Source organism: Xiphias gladius, chromosome 2, assembly GCF_016859285.1.
Source record: "Xiphias gladius isolate SHS-SW01 ecotype Sanya breed wild chromosome 2, ASM1685928v1, whole genome shotgun sequence".
NCBI classification, from domain to species: Eukaryota; Metazoa; Chordata; class Actinopteri; order Istiophoriformes; family Xiphiidae; genus Xiphias; species Xiphias gladius.
In genome coordinates, this window is record NC_053401.1 from 4,562,447 (window position 1) to 4,580,468 (window position 18,022).

Here is an 18,022-nt window from a genome sequence, read left to right on the forward strand (position 1 = left end):
TTCATTTTTTTTTGTCTCGTTGTGGCTGTTTTGTGTCTCTTTGTGGTCATTTTTTGTCTTGTTGCAGTCGTTTGCATCTCTTTTTAGTTGTTTTCCATCTTTGTGTTCGTTTTTTTTGTCAAATTGTGGCTGTTTTGTGTCTCGTTGTGGCTGTTTTGTGTCTCTTTGTAGTTGTCTTTGTCTTGTTGTGGCTGTTTTGTGTCTCTTTGTGGTCGTTTTTTGTCTCGTTGTGGCTGTTTTGTGTCTCGTTGTGGCTGTTTTGTGTCTCTTTGTGGTCGTTTTTTGTCTTGTTGTGGCTGTTTTGTGTCTCTTTGTGGTCATTTTTTGTCTTGTTGCGGTCGTTTGCATCTCTTTTTAATTGTTTTCCGTCTTTGTGTTCGTTTTTTTTGTCTCGTTGTGGCTGTTTTGTGTCTCTTTGTGGTCATTTTTTTTTGTCTTGTTGCAGCCGTTTGCATCTCTTTTTAGTTGTTTTCCGTCTTTGTGTTCGTTTTTTTTGTCTCGTTGTGGCTGTTTTGTGTCTCTTTGTGGTCATTTTTTTTTGTCTTGTTGCAGCCGTTTGCATCTCTTTTTAGTTGTTTTCCGTCTTTGTGTTCATTTTTTTTTGTCTCGTTGTGGCTGTTTTGTGTCTCTTTGTGGTCATTTTTTGTCTTGTTGCAGTCGTTTGCATCTCTTTTTAGTTGTTTTCCATCTTTGTGTTCGTTTTTTTTGTCAAATTGTGGCTGTTTTGTGTCTCGTTGTGGCTGTTTTGTGTCTCTTTGTAGTTGTCTTTGTCTTGTTGTGGCTGTTTTGTGTCTCTTTGTGGTCGTTTTTTGTCTCGTTGTGGCTGTTTTGTGTCTCGTTGTGGCTGTTTTGTGTCTCTTTGTGGTCGTTTTTTGTCTTGTTGTGGCTGTTTTGTGTCTCTTTGTGGTCATTTTTTGTCTTGTTGCGGTCGTTTGCATCTCTTTTTAGTTGTTTTCCGTCTTTGTGTTCGTTTTTTTTGTCTCGTTGTGGCTGTTTTGTGTCTCTTTGTGGTCATTTTTTTTTGTCTTGTTGCAGCCGTTTGCATCTCTTTTTAGTTGTTTTCCGTCTTTGTGTTCATTTTTTTTTTTGTCTCGTTGTGGCTGTTTTGTGTCTCTTTGTGGTCGTTTGGCGTCTCTTTGTTGTCACTGCCATCCCCGGGTGCACCTCTGGCCCGCCACACACATTATCATAATGCCATAACTGACAGGGTGACTGACTGGCAGAGTGGTTAATTACACGGAGAGCAACTCGAAAGGAGAGGGAAGAAAAATAGGCTAAATGATGCAAGGACACAAGTATTTCAAACATGCAAAGAAAGCTCTAGCGCGTTTTCAGAGGAATTCGTTTTCAGAACCCAGCCCTGTACTGTAGGAAGTCCGATGTTAGTTTTATTCAAAGTATCAGGTTTGAACTTGTCCGATGCCTTAGTAACGGCTGAATGCTTCAACGCAGAAAAATGAGTGAAATCTTCAGACTGTTTGTGCCTGGAGAGAAGTAGCTGCCCAGACAGAGAGCCGGCACAACCCAGATATGACAGTCATTTCACTTTTTGCTCCGAAACGGGTCAGAGTTTTCAATCATTAGAACAATTATTTGGCAAAGTTCACGCTAAAGTGAGAAATTCAATAAACCGGAATGCTACAAAGTTGAACGACAGTTCAACTCGTGGCAGACAGGGATGCTGACAGTGATTCTGAACGGACTTCATGTGATTTATGATTTTTTTTTGTTTTTTTGTACTTAACATGTTTTTCTGTGCTCCACCTATCTGCAGCTGATCATATCAAGAAATGACAAGTGAGAGCACCAGAAGAGCACACCTACACTCGTGGCTTTGCCGGTAATAAAATACGGAAAATAAGCGAAACTCCTGCATCTCGTGGATAAAAGATAAACGGTGGAGATTTATCTGCAATGAAGCAAGCGGAGAACACAAACTCTCCTGTAAAGTTCAACTGAATGCCCTGTAGTGCATTCTTTTCACCGTGGGGCAAATACTGACTTGACGTTTCACAATACACTTTTATCCTGAATGAAGTAAAAACCAGATGAACAACAAATGCGAGTGGGAGCTGCCCAGTACCCACTCATACACTTACAGTTTTACTCAGGTCCTATTCTATACACTACATACTTATATATACTCTATATACTATATACTTGCACTTGTTATACTATGGTTTTAAACTTTAGTACGACAGAAAATAAAATAAAAAAAATTCTCCCCCATTTAAAAATCCAGGATTTGTGCACATGCAAATATTTGTAATTTCAAAAGTTGTTTAGCTGCTGGTGGAAGAAGTACTCAGACTTTACTCACGTACGTGTAGAATTACTCCATTACATAGTAAAAGTCCTGCATCACAAATCCCAGTAAAGTAAAAGTACAAAAGTATTGTAAACAAAATGTACTTAAAGTATCAAAAGTAAGAGTAGCCATATTGCAGAGAGACATCCTCTGCGACAGATAGATGATCAAAAATTACATTATTGGACTGTTAATATTAATAAATCGATGTGTAAGTAGCGTTTTACTGGTGTAGCTGCTCAAGGCGGAGCTAGTTTTATCTACTTTATACAGTTAAGTAGTTTAGGTCAGTGGTTCCCAACCTAGGGGTTGGGCCCCTCATAAGGATCACAAGATAAATTTGAGGGGTCATGAGATGATTAATGGGAATGGAAAGAAGAAAACATTAAATCCTGCTCCACAAATTTGTTTTCAATTTCAGACTTTTCCTTTATCTTTCCTTTTTTTTTTTTTTTTTTAAATATTGGATAATTTTACCTCTTTGGGCCTCAAACAAATACTAGAATAATACCATCTGAGAAGTTTATGAAGGAAATGTCTCTTTACTGGAACTGCTAACAACTAGTAGACTTCTGAAACTGGTGACAAGTGGCTCCAGGTAGATTCTGCTGTTTTATAGGGGGTTTTGTATTAAATTTTAAAAGCATATCATAAATTATTTTAATGTAAATTCATAATCTGAGAAGTAGCTGGTAACTACAGCTGTTACATAAATGTAGTCGAGTAGAATACTCGAGTAAAGTACAAGTAAGTCAAAAATGTACTTGAGTTGTTACTGGTACCAGCTTCTCAAATGGGAGTGTTTGTTTAATTTGATCTGTTTTCTACGATAGTAAACTCAACATCTTGATGTTTGTGACTGCTGTTGAGACAAAAAGGCAATTTAAATATGTTGAATTGGGTTTTGAGGGATAATGAGGGCATGTTTCACTATTTCTGACATTTTATACACTGAACAATCAATCAGTTCTTAAAGAAAATAACTGTCAGATGCGTTGATAATGAAAATAAATGTTTAAACTGCTTTGCAGTGTATGTATGATGGATTGATACTACCTTGCTGTACGTTTATCATTTGACACAGACAAAAAAAAAATTAAACATCCAAATAAAGTGACAATAAGCAAAAGATATTTTCAAATGTAGGGGAACCTGGAATGACTGACCGCTGTGACCGCTAGGTGGCAGTGTGTAAAAACACGAAGACTCCTCAGAGGTCAGGGTGTTGTACTTCCTGCTCGGCGGCAAAGCGTGTTCTGGTTCGTGAACCGCTAACGTTATCGTTACGAAAAGAAATCAAACGTCAAAATTAGAACTTACGATACGTGTTTAAATTAAACCAACATGGTGAGTATGTCTTACTAATGTTTACTATCAGCTCAATGTGTACTTAGTGGGTTGGTTTTGTTATCACCGCGCAATGATAGCAGCCTATTAGCTAGTTAGCATTAGCCGTGTTAGCTTCTCATTCATAACTTCGACTAAATGAATGCAGTCCTCAAAATTTATTCACACAACCGGTATCGTATGTCGCGTTTATTCAGCGGAACCGACAAAAGTAAGATGTGTTTTTTTATACTCATTAAGTTAAAGAAATTATCGCGCCTTTTGTCTGAGTTTGGCCCGTGGAGAAAGCCACACCAAACTCCATTCTAAAATCTTCCAATTTAGCGGAGTTTGCTCCACGTAAACCCTTGGCTGTATCCTTGGACCCGTTAAGACACTGTCGCTTGTTTGGGTTACCCGGCGTGTACGCGGCCTCATCTCGAACACCGCACACCTGCTGTGAGCAAAATAGTGGGGAAAAAAAATGGTACAATTTCTCATACATCTCTCGGGCTGAGGTCGGCTGTGTTCTGTACGATGCAGTAGGTCATGCATCCGGTCACAACCCAACAGCAACACATTTATTATTAACTTAGAACTGGTTTGTTTAATGTTGTCTTACCATACATCAAGCCACGTTTGCTCTTCAGAGAGGTGTGTTTAAAAACTAACTAATATTTTGTGCTGAATTTGCTGTTATAACATTACTAGGAAAGGGTCACTAGATACAGGTTGTCATCTAGGCATGTGTTGGGGATAGCCACAATTATGTGGCACATTTCTAAACTAAATTTGGCACGGGTTTTCTGCTGTTTAGAGAAGAACAACATTCTCCGCGACGCTTCACTAAAAATCTGGGTAACGTTGGTGAATGCAATCACAGTATGTATGTATAGTTATCTAATGTGGCCAGGGGGCAGTGTAGGGAAGTCTATATTAACCTTATCTTTTTTTTCTTCATAGAGTTTACCTCTCAATCCAAAGCCTTTCCTGAACGGCCTGACAGGCAAGCCAGTGATGGTGAAGCTGAAGTGGGGTATGGAGTATAAGGGCTACCTGGTGTCCGTGGATGGGTACATGAATATGCAGGTAAGCGCAGTCGGCACTCTGCAGCATTTACCTAGGATGCCTCGGGCATACTCCAATACAAAGGTTATTTATCGGCCTCGATCTCTGCCGTCATGCACGCGTGTATCTATCATAATAAAGCTCATTTGGGGTGGTTTTTGCTAAATTTTGGAGAACTGGTTCACCAAGCATCGTCTGTTTTAGTTGATTTCAAAGTTCATAAAAGCTTGACTCATAATTCTCTGTTGTGTTGGTCAGGACATGTTTACACTTAATTATATTATGAAACTGTCTGCCTGTATGAAGCCACCAGAGATAAATCAGTCAAAAGTGTAGTCAGAGGATTGATGCATTTGTAGATTTTATTCTTATTTATCTATTTTAAAGTTTGAAGTCTTCCAGCAACTGTGTTGGGTTATAGTGACACACCACATTAAGTTGATGATTCTATTAAGTTCGTCGCCCCTCTTTATGGGACATTAAATCATATACTGGGATTTTATCCTTAATTGTACCATTCACTGGAAACGTCTGACTGCCTCTGCAGGATGTTTATTTTTGTTTATTTGGGAGAATTATTTAAATAGCACTTGTTAAAACCAAAAAATTACAAAGGGCTTCAGAGAGGAAAAAAAATGTACATGCAATATCGTAAACGCACGTGAGAAAAGTGAACTCACGTATGCACGTTGCATGTATGAATTTTGATCAAATTGTACGTGCAAACATACACATTACATATGTACATCCTATACCAAGCTGCATACACACATAAATACAGACATGCAGATGAAATTAACCCAGATTGTTAAGATAGAAAAAAGCCTTTCCATAAAAATCCATTTACAGAAGTGATTTATAACGTAGGAGTTAACTGTGAAAATACGCCTTTATGGTGACCCCTATATTTACTTGCTTCCCTGACAGCTCGCAAACACAGAAGAATATGTAGATGGGGCATTGGCGGGTCATCTTGGCGAAGTGCTCATCAGGTATGTTCTAAGACTGGAACCTTAAATATCTATCAACCTTTATTACGTAACTGGTCGACTAGAGCTTCTTTTATCAATTTACTTATTTTTTACTTTCTCTGCTTGTAAAAAAAAATGTTATTTAAGGTAAAATTAAGAATATTTTTAAGAGACCTTGCCAAGAAAGACTCACACAAGAAACAAGTCTAGATATGAGGCAGCACATTTCTGTCTGGCTGCTCAAATGGAGGTTCAGATTCTGATATGAACAGTTTTTGGCTGGAAAATGGAGAGAGTGTTCTTCAATGGCCTCAAGCTTTAAGGCCCTTAACCAAGCTGTGTTAATAATTAACGTCTCGTTTTTCAAAGAAATCGGTGGTGGAAGCAAAAGAGGCACCAACCGATCGACAGTCTTTTCCCCTGCGGCCAGTTCTGACTGTACTGCGTGCTAACAGGTGTGTTTCAACCCCACAGGTGCAATAATGTTTTGTACATCAGAGGCGTAGAAGAAGAGGAGGAGGACGGAGAAATGAGGGAGTGATGTTGGCGTCTGAGTGCGATTTTTGTACCTCGTAGTTGAGTCAATGCGTGTTTGTGTTTTCACCATGTGAAACAAATGAACGTTTGGGGGTTTGTTATTTTTCAAGCAGTTTTGAAAATGACTTTTTTCTTTTCTTTTTACTGTATGTGAGACCAATTTTATGTTGTGACATTGTGATACAGACACAATAAAGTGATTATTGTACCCTTTCTTAAACCGTGATGTCTGAATTTTTCTCTAATTATTAAACTGAACGATGTAGAGATGGACCCACTAGTTACATGGTCGTCTCTGAGCTCTGTCACAGAAGCACCACCCCTCTCTGTGCACTTTAGACCCCGCTCTCCTCAACAAATATTTGCCTGTTCTTAAAACTGGTTTTAAGCCCAGCCACTCTCAAGTAAGCCTCTCTGCTTTGGATGAATCAGAATGTCCGGCAATTACCGACTACTGGTGGAAAATGCCAGACAGGTGGTTCTGGTCTGCGACGGGGGGGAGAAATACCTGACGAAGCCAGGGATGCAAAATCTGTGTGTGATTGAAAACGGGAGCATTGTAATAGGGAGGTAAGTTTTTCTAAACCACCTCCTTTGTCATGTTTACATACAGGGACATACAAGACAGACTGCCATTGGTTTACTCTCTTGTTTGGTACAGTTGCAGAGGATAAACGAATGAAAGCTTTGCGCTCGTTCTACAGTTTGTAAAAATGTTGTTAATCGAGGAAATGAGAAACGCATGGCACTCGTTCTCACCAGCGTAGCTGCTCTCAGATCTGCAGAAATTTCAGGTTTGGAAACTTTGTCCTGCTGCAACCAGGACTCGTTTAAAATAAGGCGCTCTGGTGGCCCCTAGAGGCTGTAGTGGCTCACTGCAGCCAGAAAATAAAGACGCAGGATGAATGCAACTTTATTTTTTTCTATTTCCTTATCTGAGTGTGTATTATCTATGTTTTATTATTCAGTTAATTACCGCTTGTTACTTCAAGTTTTTACTTTAAATCTCCACTCATATGTTCCAAATGTAAGTGGCTATTTTGCTCTCTGGACAGGTACTTTAATTTTTCTTTTTCTTTTAATCACTGAATGAATGAATGCAAGTCATTTTCACGATTGTTTATATAACTATATATAACCATACATCTATGCCCAGTGTGCATGGGCTTACCAGACAACATGAATTAGAATTAAAAAGCCAACCCAAATTTTGATCATCTGTAAACCAGAGTATTTCAGGGTTTTGTCAAAAGAAATGAACTCTTCCGAAGGTGGTTCCGGAGGAAATGGCGCGTCGTTACGCAAAGGTTTGTCCTCTGTGCCGCGGCCTCGGCGCTGTGCCTCAAAGTGAATGTCCTCACTAAAGTGTCCGATTTCTTCATCCAGCGACGGGCTGATTAAGGCTGTGGGGCCGGCAGAAACCATCAGAGCCCAGTATTCAGAAGCAACGTTTGATAAAGTGATCGATGCTACAGGAATGTGTGTCCTGCCTGGTGAGTTTCAGCCGTGATTTGTAATTATGTATTATTTTCTGTGTCAACGTGCAAGTGGTAGTTTCTGGACTTTTTCTACAAGTGGCGGACTGTGTTTAACTTAAGTACATTGACTCAAATACTGTACTGTCAGATACATAAAGTCATCAGGGAGAGAGGATATTATTCTATACGAGTACTGGTCATACCTTCAGTACATTTTGTTGATAATACTTCTGTACTTTTTACTTGAGAAGGACTTGAACTGGAGTAGAGAATCCGAATCCTTCCACCACTGCTCTTTATACAATTGGATGATGTCAAAATCAGAGATAAATATTTGAACAATCTCGTGGTTTTCAGGTTTGGTTGATGCCCACACCCACCCAGTCTGGGCTGGTGACAGGGTGCACGAATTTGCAATGAAGGTAGATCATTAAACACAAAGTATTTGGACTATTTTTGACCTCGCCGTCGCAACTGCGTCTAAACTTTTGGTGAAACGCGTGTTTTCCTTTTACGCCTGCAGCTGGCGGGTGCCACCTACATGGACGTGCACCGGGCCGGCGGAGGGATCCACTTCACGGTGGAGCGCACCCGAGCTGCCGCAGCCCCGGACCTTCTGGCCTCCCTCAGCAGCAGGTTGGTTCGGATGCAGCGAGCGGGCACCACCCTGGTGGAGTGTAAGAGCGGCTACGGCCTGGAGCTGCAGACCGAGCTCAAGATGCTGGAGGTGATCGAGGGGGCCAGACGCAGCCTGCCCATCAACATCTCCTCGACTTACTGCGGAGCCCACGCAGTGCCCAGGTATGGGGCACTTATCCTCTCACTTACCTCATTTCCGACCACACCCTGAAACCGAATCTCGACCGTGCTTCTGCGTCCTCGACTCAGAGGGAAGACTGTCGCAGAAGCCACAGATGACATCCTGCGGGTGCAGCTGCCACGGCTGAAAGAGCAGATGTCTGCCGGGACCCTCAGGGTCGACAACATCGACGTGTTCTGTGAGCGGGGAGTGTTTGACCTCAGCTCCACTCGCGCCATCCTGCAGGCTGGCAAAGAAATGGGCCTCAACATCAACTTCCACGGGGATGAGCTTCATCCCATGAACTCTGCGCAGGTATCACTCGCTACTAATGCCGCATTTGCTGGTTTTTTGCAGAAGAACTCCGCAACAAGCTGAAAAAAAACCCCGGATTTACCCGCAACCTAGGATCAGTTTCCTTGTCCATCATTTAATTCAGTTTTTTTTAAATCAAATAATCATTTGGGCTACAAAATTTACAAAAAGAAAAACAGTGAAAATGCCCATTAAGAGTTTTGAATAGCCAAGGTGATGTCTTCAAGTAAAAACGATGAAATTGAACTTTGTTTTTTGATGCTGTTAAATGATTGTTTTCATCAGTAACGTTAGTAAATGCAGGAGGTTTAAATAGCAATTATTATAATTATAATAATAATTTTAATGACAATCTTGTTAACCTGAGCGAATGTGTGCGTCAGCTGGGAGCGGAGCTTGGAGCCATAGCCATCAGCCACCTGGAGGAGGTCACCGACGAGGGGATCAGTGCCATGGCAAAGGCAAAAACCGCTGCAGTGCTTCTACCGACCACAGCCTACATTCTCCGGTATACTAACGCACAAATGCTCACACACACACACACACACGCACACACACTCGCTACACGGCCGTGGGACGTCTAACCATCGCTGTGTGGGTTTAGGCTGCCCCAGCCTCGGGCCAGAGACATGTTGGAGGCCGGAGTAATTGTTGCCCTCGGCAGCGACTTCAACCCCAACGCCTACTGCTGCTCCATGGTGAGTACAACAGGATGGGGCGAAAGGGCGAAAACCGGTCTCTGTCCTCCCTTCCCGCTCTGTCATCCCCTCCCTCTCCCTCTCTCTCTCTCTCTCTCGCGTCCATCCTCAGCCGATAGTCATGCACCTGGCCTGTGTCAACATGAGGATGTCCATGCCTGAGGCGCTGGCCGCGGCCACCATCAACGCCGCCTACGCCCTCGGGCGCTCCCACACACACGGCTCCCTGGAGGTCGACAAACACGGAGACCTGGTGGTCCTCGCCGCCACACGGTAAATCAGGGCAGAAGGAAAACGCGCCGTTCGTCCCGTGCGCTTGCGGGGGTGTAGCTTCTCATTTTCGGTATCAGATTATCAGAGATACATTTTGTGTTGAAGTCAGCTTCACTTACCAAGGAAAAGCAGGGTTAAATGGAGAAAAGTACATGTACTCAAGCACTGTGCTTAAGTAAACTTTTTAGGTACTTGTACTCTACTTATTTTACCTTATACTTCTAGTCCACTGAGTTTCAGAGGGAAATGTTTGTACTTTTTCACTCCACTTACCTTTATTTGACGGCTGAACTTGAAAATTTACACATTTACATACAAAACAAGTGATTATCTTGTATTTGTCGTAATCTAAAGTAAAACAGTAGTTAAAATTAGCACCAACTCAAATCAACCACAACAGTAAAATTCCACTTACATATTAACATAGTAATAATAATCCAATATTATCGTTTATAATAATGTAGCACTCAGTGGGGCCATTTTTCTGCAAGAGGTCTTCCACGTTTGATACTTGAAGTACATTTTTGTACCAATTTACGTATTTTTACTTAACTACAATTAAAAACACAGGACTTTTGCTTTAATTATAGTATTTTGACAGTGTGGCAGTAATACTTTGCGTGAGCAGGGAATCCCGGTGCTTCCTCCACCGCTGGTAAGGTGTCACGTTGAACATTGCTTTGTGGTATCTCAATTGTCATTGTTATTCCTACTTGTCCAGTGGTCCAGACGTGTTCAGAAAACAGATGTATTATCTAACGGAAAAAAAAAAACCTGGAAAGGAGTTGCATGTTTAAATATATAATAGGATTATTTAGGACCACCAATTCATTATTCTTGTAGGTATTTAATTATTTGAATCATTACTGGCGATAAACTAAAAATGTTTTTTAGGCTTTCCTGCTTTATTAAGTAGTCAAAGTGCACGGAGAGTAGATATTGCATGGGAGGGAGGGGAGTGACATGCAAATAAAAGGTCCCAAGCCAGACTTGAACTCCACACACTGGAGTTAATCTACATTATTTAGGTTTGCATTCATTATAGAAAAAAAAAAGGGGATGTGAAGGACTTTGGAGGCCGGTCATCCCTCGCTCTCTGCAGCGAAGTGGAAAAATGAACCACCGGCGGGGCAAGGATCTGTGGATCGATTTCCACAGACAAGGGTTTAAACCCCTCGTTTAAACGCCACGTATGTAGCTGCTGCAAAAGCCCCCTGATGCCCATGTGGGGAAACAAGTTAGGGCAAAGCTGCTGCTCCCTGCCAGAATTCAAGGCGTTTCGGGCGCACTTCGCGAAACGTCCGGTAGAGGGCGTCGCGCACCTAAAACTAAACTGAAGAGCCGCTGAGAGCAACTGAGTCCTCCGGGTCGAATGAGTCCTCGGGTCGAATGAGTCTCCGGTCGAATGAGTCCTCCGGGTCGAATGAGTCCCTCGATCGAATGAGTCCTCCGGTCGAATTTGAATCTAGTGCGTCGGTCAGGAGGGGAGCAGTAGCGAAAAGACGCCCCGACCTAACCCCTGAGCCACGCGCTGTAAAGCAGGCTGCGTGATTCAAAGTCCACGGAAGCTGCGAAATACAGTCTCCTTTCGTGATCCAGCCCCGGGGAAATGGGGGTCGGTGAAAGTTGCCGAGGCCCGAGGTTCCCTCCCTGTAATCTACCCCCCTGTCTTTCCAAACAGTCGGGAGGGTTTGCGTGGTAGCCCCCATTCCCTGCGCGGTCCTCACCCTGCCCCCCCCCCCCCCTCTTACGCTCCACCGCAGGTGGGAGCATCTGATCTACCGGCTCGGCGGACACCAGGAGCTCGTCCGCTACGTCGTCATCAAGGGCAGCGTCGTCTACGACAACGACACTAATGCGGACCTGTAGCCCGACGAGGAGGCCGCTGCCCGCCGATCCAGACGGACGAGAGGTGCGGTCACGGCAAGACCGACGGCGCAAATGGGGCGTGTATTCGGCTGAATGCTCGCAGTTTCGTAAAAGCTGGGTACAGTCCTGGGAAACAGGACGGAAATCTGGGGTGGACTGTGTTGACAACCTGTTTTTTGTTTTGTTTTGTTTAACTGTGTAATTAAAGAGTAAATAGGGGAGAACAGCCTCACATACCTCATACAATCATCCGTATATATAATATACAGTTTGTAGTTTCACTCATTAGAACAAACGTTATCCTGGTGTGTGGGAGAAAATACAATATAATAAAGGGGCATGTTTAATCATTATGATTTTAATTATAAGGCTGTAACATACTGTGGCTGTTCTCTCTCTCTCTCCCTTTGTTCCTCCTTCATTACACAATAGGAACAAAAACTTGTAAACAAACTCCGGTTTTCTTTCTTTTTGTACCCTGGAGTATTTACAATCATCATTTATAGTATCATTTTATTTTTTTTCCTCTCCTCTAAAATGACCAGTTGTCCCTGGTCATTGTTGTAATGGTCTTTGTTTTTTCCTCCACTGTACTCACATTTGAACACCAGCAGAAACCGGTGAGTATTTTATTGTACTTGACCGGTACAACGAAGTTACACGGCCAGTGGCTGTACCTGGGAAAAAAAAGTTTCCCCCCCGTTTAGGCTGAGCTCAGCTGACCCTGCCGCTGGCTGTGGCTTACCTTTGCAGTCTATTTGGGAACGCTTGCGGGGAAACTTTACCGTATTCCCCCGAAAATGTCCGAAAATATTTCTTTATGTTAAAAATCTACCTAAAAAAAAATCAGCCGCTCAGTCGTAGTCATCGTGCGTACCACCCTTTAAAGCCTGAGGCCGATGAATCAATGTTACTATCTCAACAGTGTTAACAGATCCCCTAGAAACCAATGTTCTTTCTGATTAAAGTCATGTCACTTGACTGAAGTCTCTCTCTAGTCATTTATCTCTGTTTCTGTCACGCAGAGCGAACCCCTGCCTCCTCTTTTTTTTGCCAATAAAAGGCATTTTAAGTCAACCTATCAGTTCCCCGGCGACTAAAACAAGCAGGGGGAATTTCATCATCGCCCTCGGAAACAGCTCAAATATTTTTCACCTCCTGTGATCAAAGAGTTCATTGATTTGACCCTCGTTTAACTTTTCAATGACCTGGTGGTTACCCTGCTGTTACCTGTACAATCAAAAGGACGTTTGACTGTCGCAGGGGGGGGGGAGAGCAGATACCAGAACTACTGGGTCAGGACCGAAGAAGCGAAAGAAAACTGAATCAACGGCATCGACGAGTCAGTGATTGTCAGTAATATCCCCTGAAACAAAACATTACCGCATTTGTGAAGAGTGCTTTCCGCTTTTATTAAGCATGTTAGTACACGATGCTCGTTTTATCTAAATAGATCATAAAATTATATTATTCCACAGGTATCACTTAAAAAACCAAAAAAAAAAAAAAAAAAATTGCCTCATCACCGCTTCTTCTTTGTCAGTCTCTTTTCTCGGGGTTATGATCGTCAGAGACCAATCCTCAGTAAAAATCAGGTATTTTACATAAAAAACACTCATTATAGTGCGATTAAAAAAAAAAAATCTAACCATAAGAAAAACTAGTTTCGATGCTATTCACAACAATAACTGATGGAAAAATAAAAAAAGCGAGATAAAAGGCTGTAGTGGCACACAAGATAACTGGCTTATTTTGACTATAAACAGAGGGTGAGGGTGACGGGCATGACGGAGGTGATATACTTTATGTACCCAACATTAAACCGTCTGAAATGACCACACCTCTGCCATCAGGCTTCGTACTTCTTCCCTGCTCGGTGGATCTGCTGGTAGAGCGTCATAGAGAAAGCCATACCGAGGAGCTGGGGAAAACAAAAGACACTTGGTCAAAACCATCGTTGGCACTCAACTCTAAGGGGCCGGGTTTCAGAGTTTGGATGTGAGCCCCACATTGCCCGCGGCTCACCTGTATGACCAGCACGCACATGGCGATGGTCCCCAGGAGGTGTTTGTTGTCATCCAGCCACTCCTCTACCTTCTCATAGCAACCCTGGAAAAAAAAAAAACAACACACACACACCACCAGGGAGAGGTAACGCAGGTCAGAAACCATCCACTCTGAGACGGAGACCCAATACGGACAAACATTTTATTCTCCCCGGCTGTGTGACTCAGGAGGCAGAGTGGGTCGTCGGTTCGATCCCCAGCTCCTCCTGCGCGCGGTTTCCAAAGTGTCCTGGGGCCACAGTCCCAAGGCGAACACTTTGCACGACTGCTCACGACCAATCGGTCTCTGTGTGAATGAACTGCGCGGGGGTTCGGATAAAGGCGCGATGTAACTCCAGTCATTTGCCATTTACAGATTTGAACCGGTCTGACCGAAGACCTCTTAGATCTCTTTTAAAGGATAGGTCTACGGTTATTTAAGTCTGTCCTAAAGTATTTCGTTAGGCGCCTACATGAACGCTGAAACCTTTTGCTCGTGTAATCATTCCTCCTGTCCATACTGGCCATTGAAAGATCCCTCCCTCATGGTCTCTCAGTGGAAGATCGGGGGACAAAACCCAGGGATTTTTTTTTACACAATCGGTGTAAAAGTACATTCCAAAGTTCATCTGACGCTAATGAAAGGTCTCAGCAGTCCAAGGGGACATCAAGTGGACACCTTCCAAATTTTGGTCTCCGTATTATGAAATTCTCTCTTTGTGTTTCTGTCCCTCCACTGTAGCTCAACAGGGGAAAAGGCTCTAACTACTAAAGCCTCATATTAGCTTCAGATAGACTTGGGTATTCATTTTTTTGTCCACATGTGTATTTGAAAATGAAAAAGCAGGTAAAAAAAGGGGCTGGTTTTAAAACAAATTTAAAAAAAAAAACAAAAAAAAGCAGTAATACATTAATGGAGCCGAGTCCGACATTATATAGTATTTTCTTCTTAAAGATGAGGTGCCATTGATTACAAACTTTAATACTGACGATATTCTACATTTTCGTTAAAGTCCACATCACGAAAAGACCAAAACCAACAATACGCTGGTCCGTCTCTCAATACTATACGAGATCCTTGTCTGTGGCGCCGCAATCCCCTTGGTTCCTGCTGAAGATGTACCGTAAATCTGGAAGTTGTTAAAAAGGTGTCACAAATACTTGGTTTCATTTTAGGGGAAGAAAAAAAAAAAACGTTTAAGAGTGCTTTTGTTGGGGACTATTTTCAGCGGTGGATGAATATGTATTTGGAGCTGGAGTGGGTATTTCTGGCAGCAGTGTGGTGCCCGCGGGGCGGAATAAACTACAGTTTACAACAATGCGACAGTGTTGTTCAGTGATGTGTTTTCAAGAGCTTTCGCGCAACAGTGGAGCCCCAAGGCACAGAGGAGTAAGATATCACACTTTGGATGCACAGACAGTGTTTGTTAGTGGGATCAGTTCATTGTTGATGTGGTCTTTTCGTGCGACTCGCTGGCAATCAGAAAAAAAAAAAATATATATACATATATATATAGAGCATCACCAGACGTATGAGCTTTCGAGACTGACCCGTGTCCAGAAGGCACTGGAGGCGTTACGCCCGCAGCCTGGGTAAACCTGCTGGCAGCAGCGGTCGGGAACCGCGTCGTCATGCAGGGCGGCGTACCAGTCATTGTGGTTCATCACTCCACAACACTTCCACTGGTAAACAAGCGCGAGGAGAGAGGGAAACAGTCAGTTGTTTTAAAATAAATTGCGTTCATGTATGGTTACTAAGTGCGTTACAGGATGATAAAGAAAGCTGAAGTTGGATACGCTCGAAATGGCAAGAAATACCTATATAAAAATGATTATTAACTTATTATATTATATTATAATACTTTGTCAAGCCTAAACAAGACTTTCCCTTAATGTGGACCATACCTCTCCCTGTATGGTGTTCCATGCATCCCTCAGGCCAGCGTTGTTATCGGTGTTGTACAGCACCAACCCTTCCTTCAGGTCCCGTCTGGCGTTCTCGCTCACCTGAGGGCGGAGATGCGGAGATTACGCCACGTGTCGACACGCCCGCCTACGGCGCTGGTGGATCATTAATAAATATGAGCGAACCCCTTACGGAGTCTTACCCTGTCGGTGTAGACGAAAAACAGGATGAGGAGGATGAGCTCGGCCAGGAGGATGATCAACAGAACGATGAAGAACTGGGTAAAAATCACGGGACGGAGAAAAGTGTCAGATGGCAAGAGTAAAAAAAAAAAAAAAAAAAAAAAAAAAGGCGCCAACGTGAGCAGAAAATGTGCAAGATATACTACCGTCGCATTCATGACCATGCAAAAGATAGTAAATATAAGCTCCAAACTCAAAAATACACTTCATGTCAGCTTTTAGATGCAAATTACGAAAAATTAATTAATCAATTATTGGGGTTTGGTGACGAATCTTGACTTTTCCAGGCCAAGAAGACATTTCTCAAAGTTAAAAAAAATATATAAACAAGTTTTATTTACAACGCAATCGTAAGAGTGAGGACAACCCAGCTACTCCTAAGTCACTGATTTTGGCAACTGAAGCTGTTCCGATGAAATAGAACCTACATGGAAAACCACAACACGATACTGATGCACCGTGGGTATTGTAGTGCACTCACGCTCAGCAGCAGGCACTTGTTCTCCTTGATGGCGCCCAGGCAACCCAGGAAGCCCGTCACCATGACAACGGTGCCGAGGGTGATGATGAGGTTGGCGGCGGAGAGCGACGGGAAGGAGGGCGACAGGGTGGCGAAGCTGCCCTGAGAGACCGACAGCCACACGCCGACACCCAGCAATCCACAGCCACCCAGCTGAAACACACACACACACACACACACACACACACACACACACACAGGAAATTCAGAAACTTCCTGCTGATCTGATGATATCTAAGGGCTTTGATTTGTGCGCTGATGTAACGACTGATTTATGGTGACATCTAAAAGAACATTTTCTGACTCTGTGTGTGTGTGTGTTTGTGTGTGTGTGTGTGTGTGTGGAGTAAATACCCAGAAGAGCAAGTTGAAGAGGAAGAGCATGTATTTCACACAGCAGATGCAGCCGCGAGCCATGGTTGAATTGACAGGCACTGAAAAAAAACAAAACAAAACAAAACAAAAAAACAGCAGGAACATAAACCATGAAAAGATGATATGACCGTTTAATAAAAAGTTTAACTGAGTCTTTTACACTGGCTTTACGTGGAAATCAGAGTTGGTGATGATTCAAATGTATTGTTGTTGTCTGTAATCAGTCAAATTTCAGGATCATGCAGGAATAAATTAAATGATAAACACAATATTTTAGGACTGACATTTACTTTTATAACATTACACCATGTCATACATCATGATAACTGGGTGGGATCGGGGGTTTTTTAGGGGAAAAGGCACAAATTAATGCTTTTTTTTTTTTTTTTTGGCCAACATTTTTTATCTATCGGAGGTTGTTTTTTTTAAAATCACCAAACAAACCAATTTATTTCCCCATTACATCACATCAGCCGTAAATAGTTTCCTCTCTGGTGAGTCACGCTGCGACCACATCCCAACATGGAGGAGATAAAACTCACCACTTCAACAAACAGGAGAACGGGGAAGCTCTAGTGGGATACCTGTGACACAAAGAGGCACACAAACATTTACACGCCACCGTACATCGTATGAAATATATTGTTGAACGTCATGCTTCAAGTTTACAGGCAAAACTCTGCTGATCGTTATCGCCAGGTTGAGATTGACACGCTTTTCATGGAGATTACTCACCAGGTATTTTTCAGTGTAAATTCGTTTTTTGAAGGACATAAGTGTGTCAAAACACAAACATTACAAAAGTTCGAAAGGACTTGACAGGACTGGAAAGTGACCTTACTCACAAATGCGCAGGGGAATTCTTTAAATGCAAGCGAATGAAGTGGCCCCACACACACCACGGCAGTTTAAATTTCTTGATTCTGTCAGTAATGTTGGTAAACACAGAAGTAGGGCGTCAGCTAACAGTTATTTTATCAGCAATTACTCTGCTGATTATTTTATTGATTTTTTTGATTGGCTGTCTGGTTTATAAATAGGGAAAAATGTCCATTATTATTTTCCAGAGCCCAAGGTTATGTGTTCAAATTGCTCGTTTTGTCTGACTAACAGTCCAAAACACCAAGAGATTCAGTTTAAAATGATATAAAACAGAGGAAAATCAACAAATCCTCATCTTTGAGAAGCTGGAGCCAGAAAATATTTGACATTTTTGCTTGAAAGTTAAGAATCTGTAATCAAAACAGTAGGCGATTCATCTTCTGTCAAATATCTTAACTAACTCTTGCAGC

At 42.4% G+C, this 18,022-nt stretch overlaps 3 protein-coding genes across 3 annotated transcripts in view; 2 read left to right on the forward strand and 1 right to left on the reverse strand.

Moving 5' to 3' along the window:
- Positions 1-3,496: 3,496 nt before the first annotated feature.
- snrpf (small nuclear ribonucleoprotein polypeptide F) lies at positions 3,497-6,430 on the forward strand. Its single transcript, XM_040148392.1, has 4 exons — positions 3,497-3,655; positions 4,598-4,723; positions 5,630-5,694; positions 6,148-6,430. The coding sequence occupies exons 1-4, from the start codon at positions 3,653-3,655 to the stop codon at positions 6,212-6,214; spliced, it is 261 nt and encodes an 86-aa protein (XP_040004326.1). The 5' UTR covers positions 3,497-3,652; the 3' UTR covers positions 6,215-6,430.
- A 184-nt stretch (positions 6,431-6,614) lies between these two features.
- On the forward strand, positions 6,615-12,336 carry amdhd1 (amidohydrolase domain containing 1). The gene is made up of 9 exons (XM_040140918.1): positions 6,615-6,780; positions 7,597-7,703; positions 8,046-8,110; positions 8,212-8,489; positions 8,577-8,802; positions 9,186-9,310; positions 9,407-9,500; positions 9,613-9,773; positions 11,537-12,336. Exons 1-9 carry the CDS (start codon positions 6,644-6,646, stop codon positions 11,640-11,642), a joined length of 1,299 nt encoding a protein of 432 aa, XP_039996852.1. The 5' UTR covers positions 6,615-6,643; the 3' UTR covers positions 11,643-12,336.
- Positions 12,337-13,019: 683 nt separating this feature from the next.
- Positions 13,020-18,022, reverse strand: part of LOC120797519 (tetraspanin-9) — a 7,127-nt gene continuing 2,124 nt past the window's right edge. Inside the window, exons 2-9 of the mRNA XM_040141252.1 lie at positions 17,273-17,314; positions 16,710-16,789; positions 16,317-16,508; positions 15,796-15,870; positions 15,593-15,694; positions 15,239-15,370; positions 13,668-13,751; positions 13,020-13,563 (exon numbers count right to left, since the gene is read on the reverse strand). Coding sequence (XP_039997186.1) covers positions 13,492-13,563; positions 13,668-13,751; positions 15,239-15,370; positions 15,593-15,694; positions 15,796-15,870; positions 16,317-16,508; positions 16,710-16,772 — 720 coding nt within the window. The 5' untranslated portion in view covers positions 16,773-16,789; positions 17,273-17,314 and the 3' untranslated portion in view covers positions 13,020-13,491. The remainder of the gene's footprint in view (positions 13,564-13,667; positions 13,752-15,238; positions 15,371-15,592; positions 15,695-15,795; positions 15,871-16,316; positions 16,509-16,709; positions 16,790-17,272; positions 17,315-18,022) is intronic.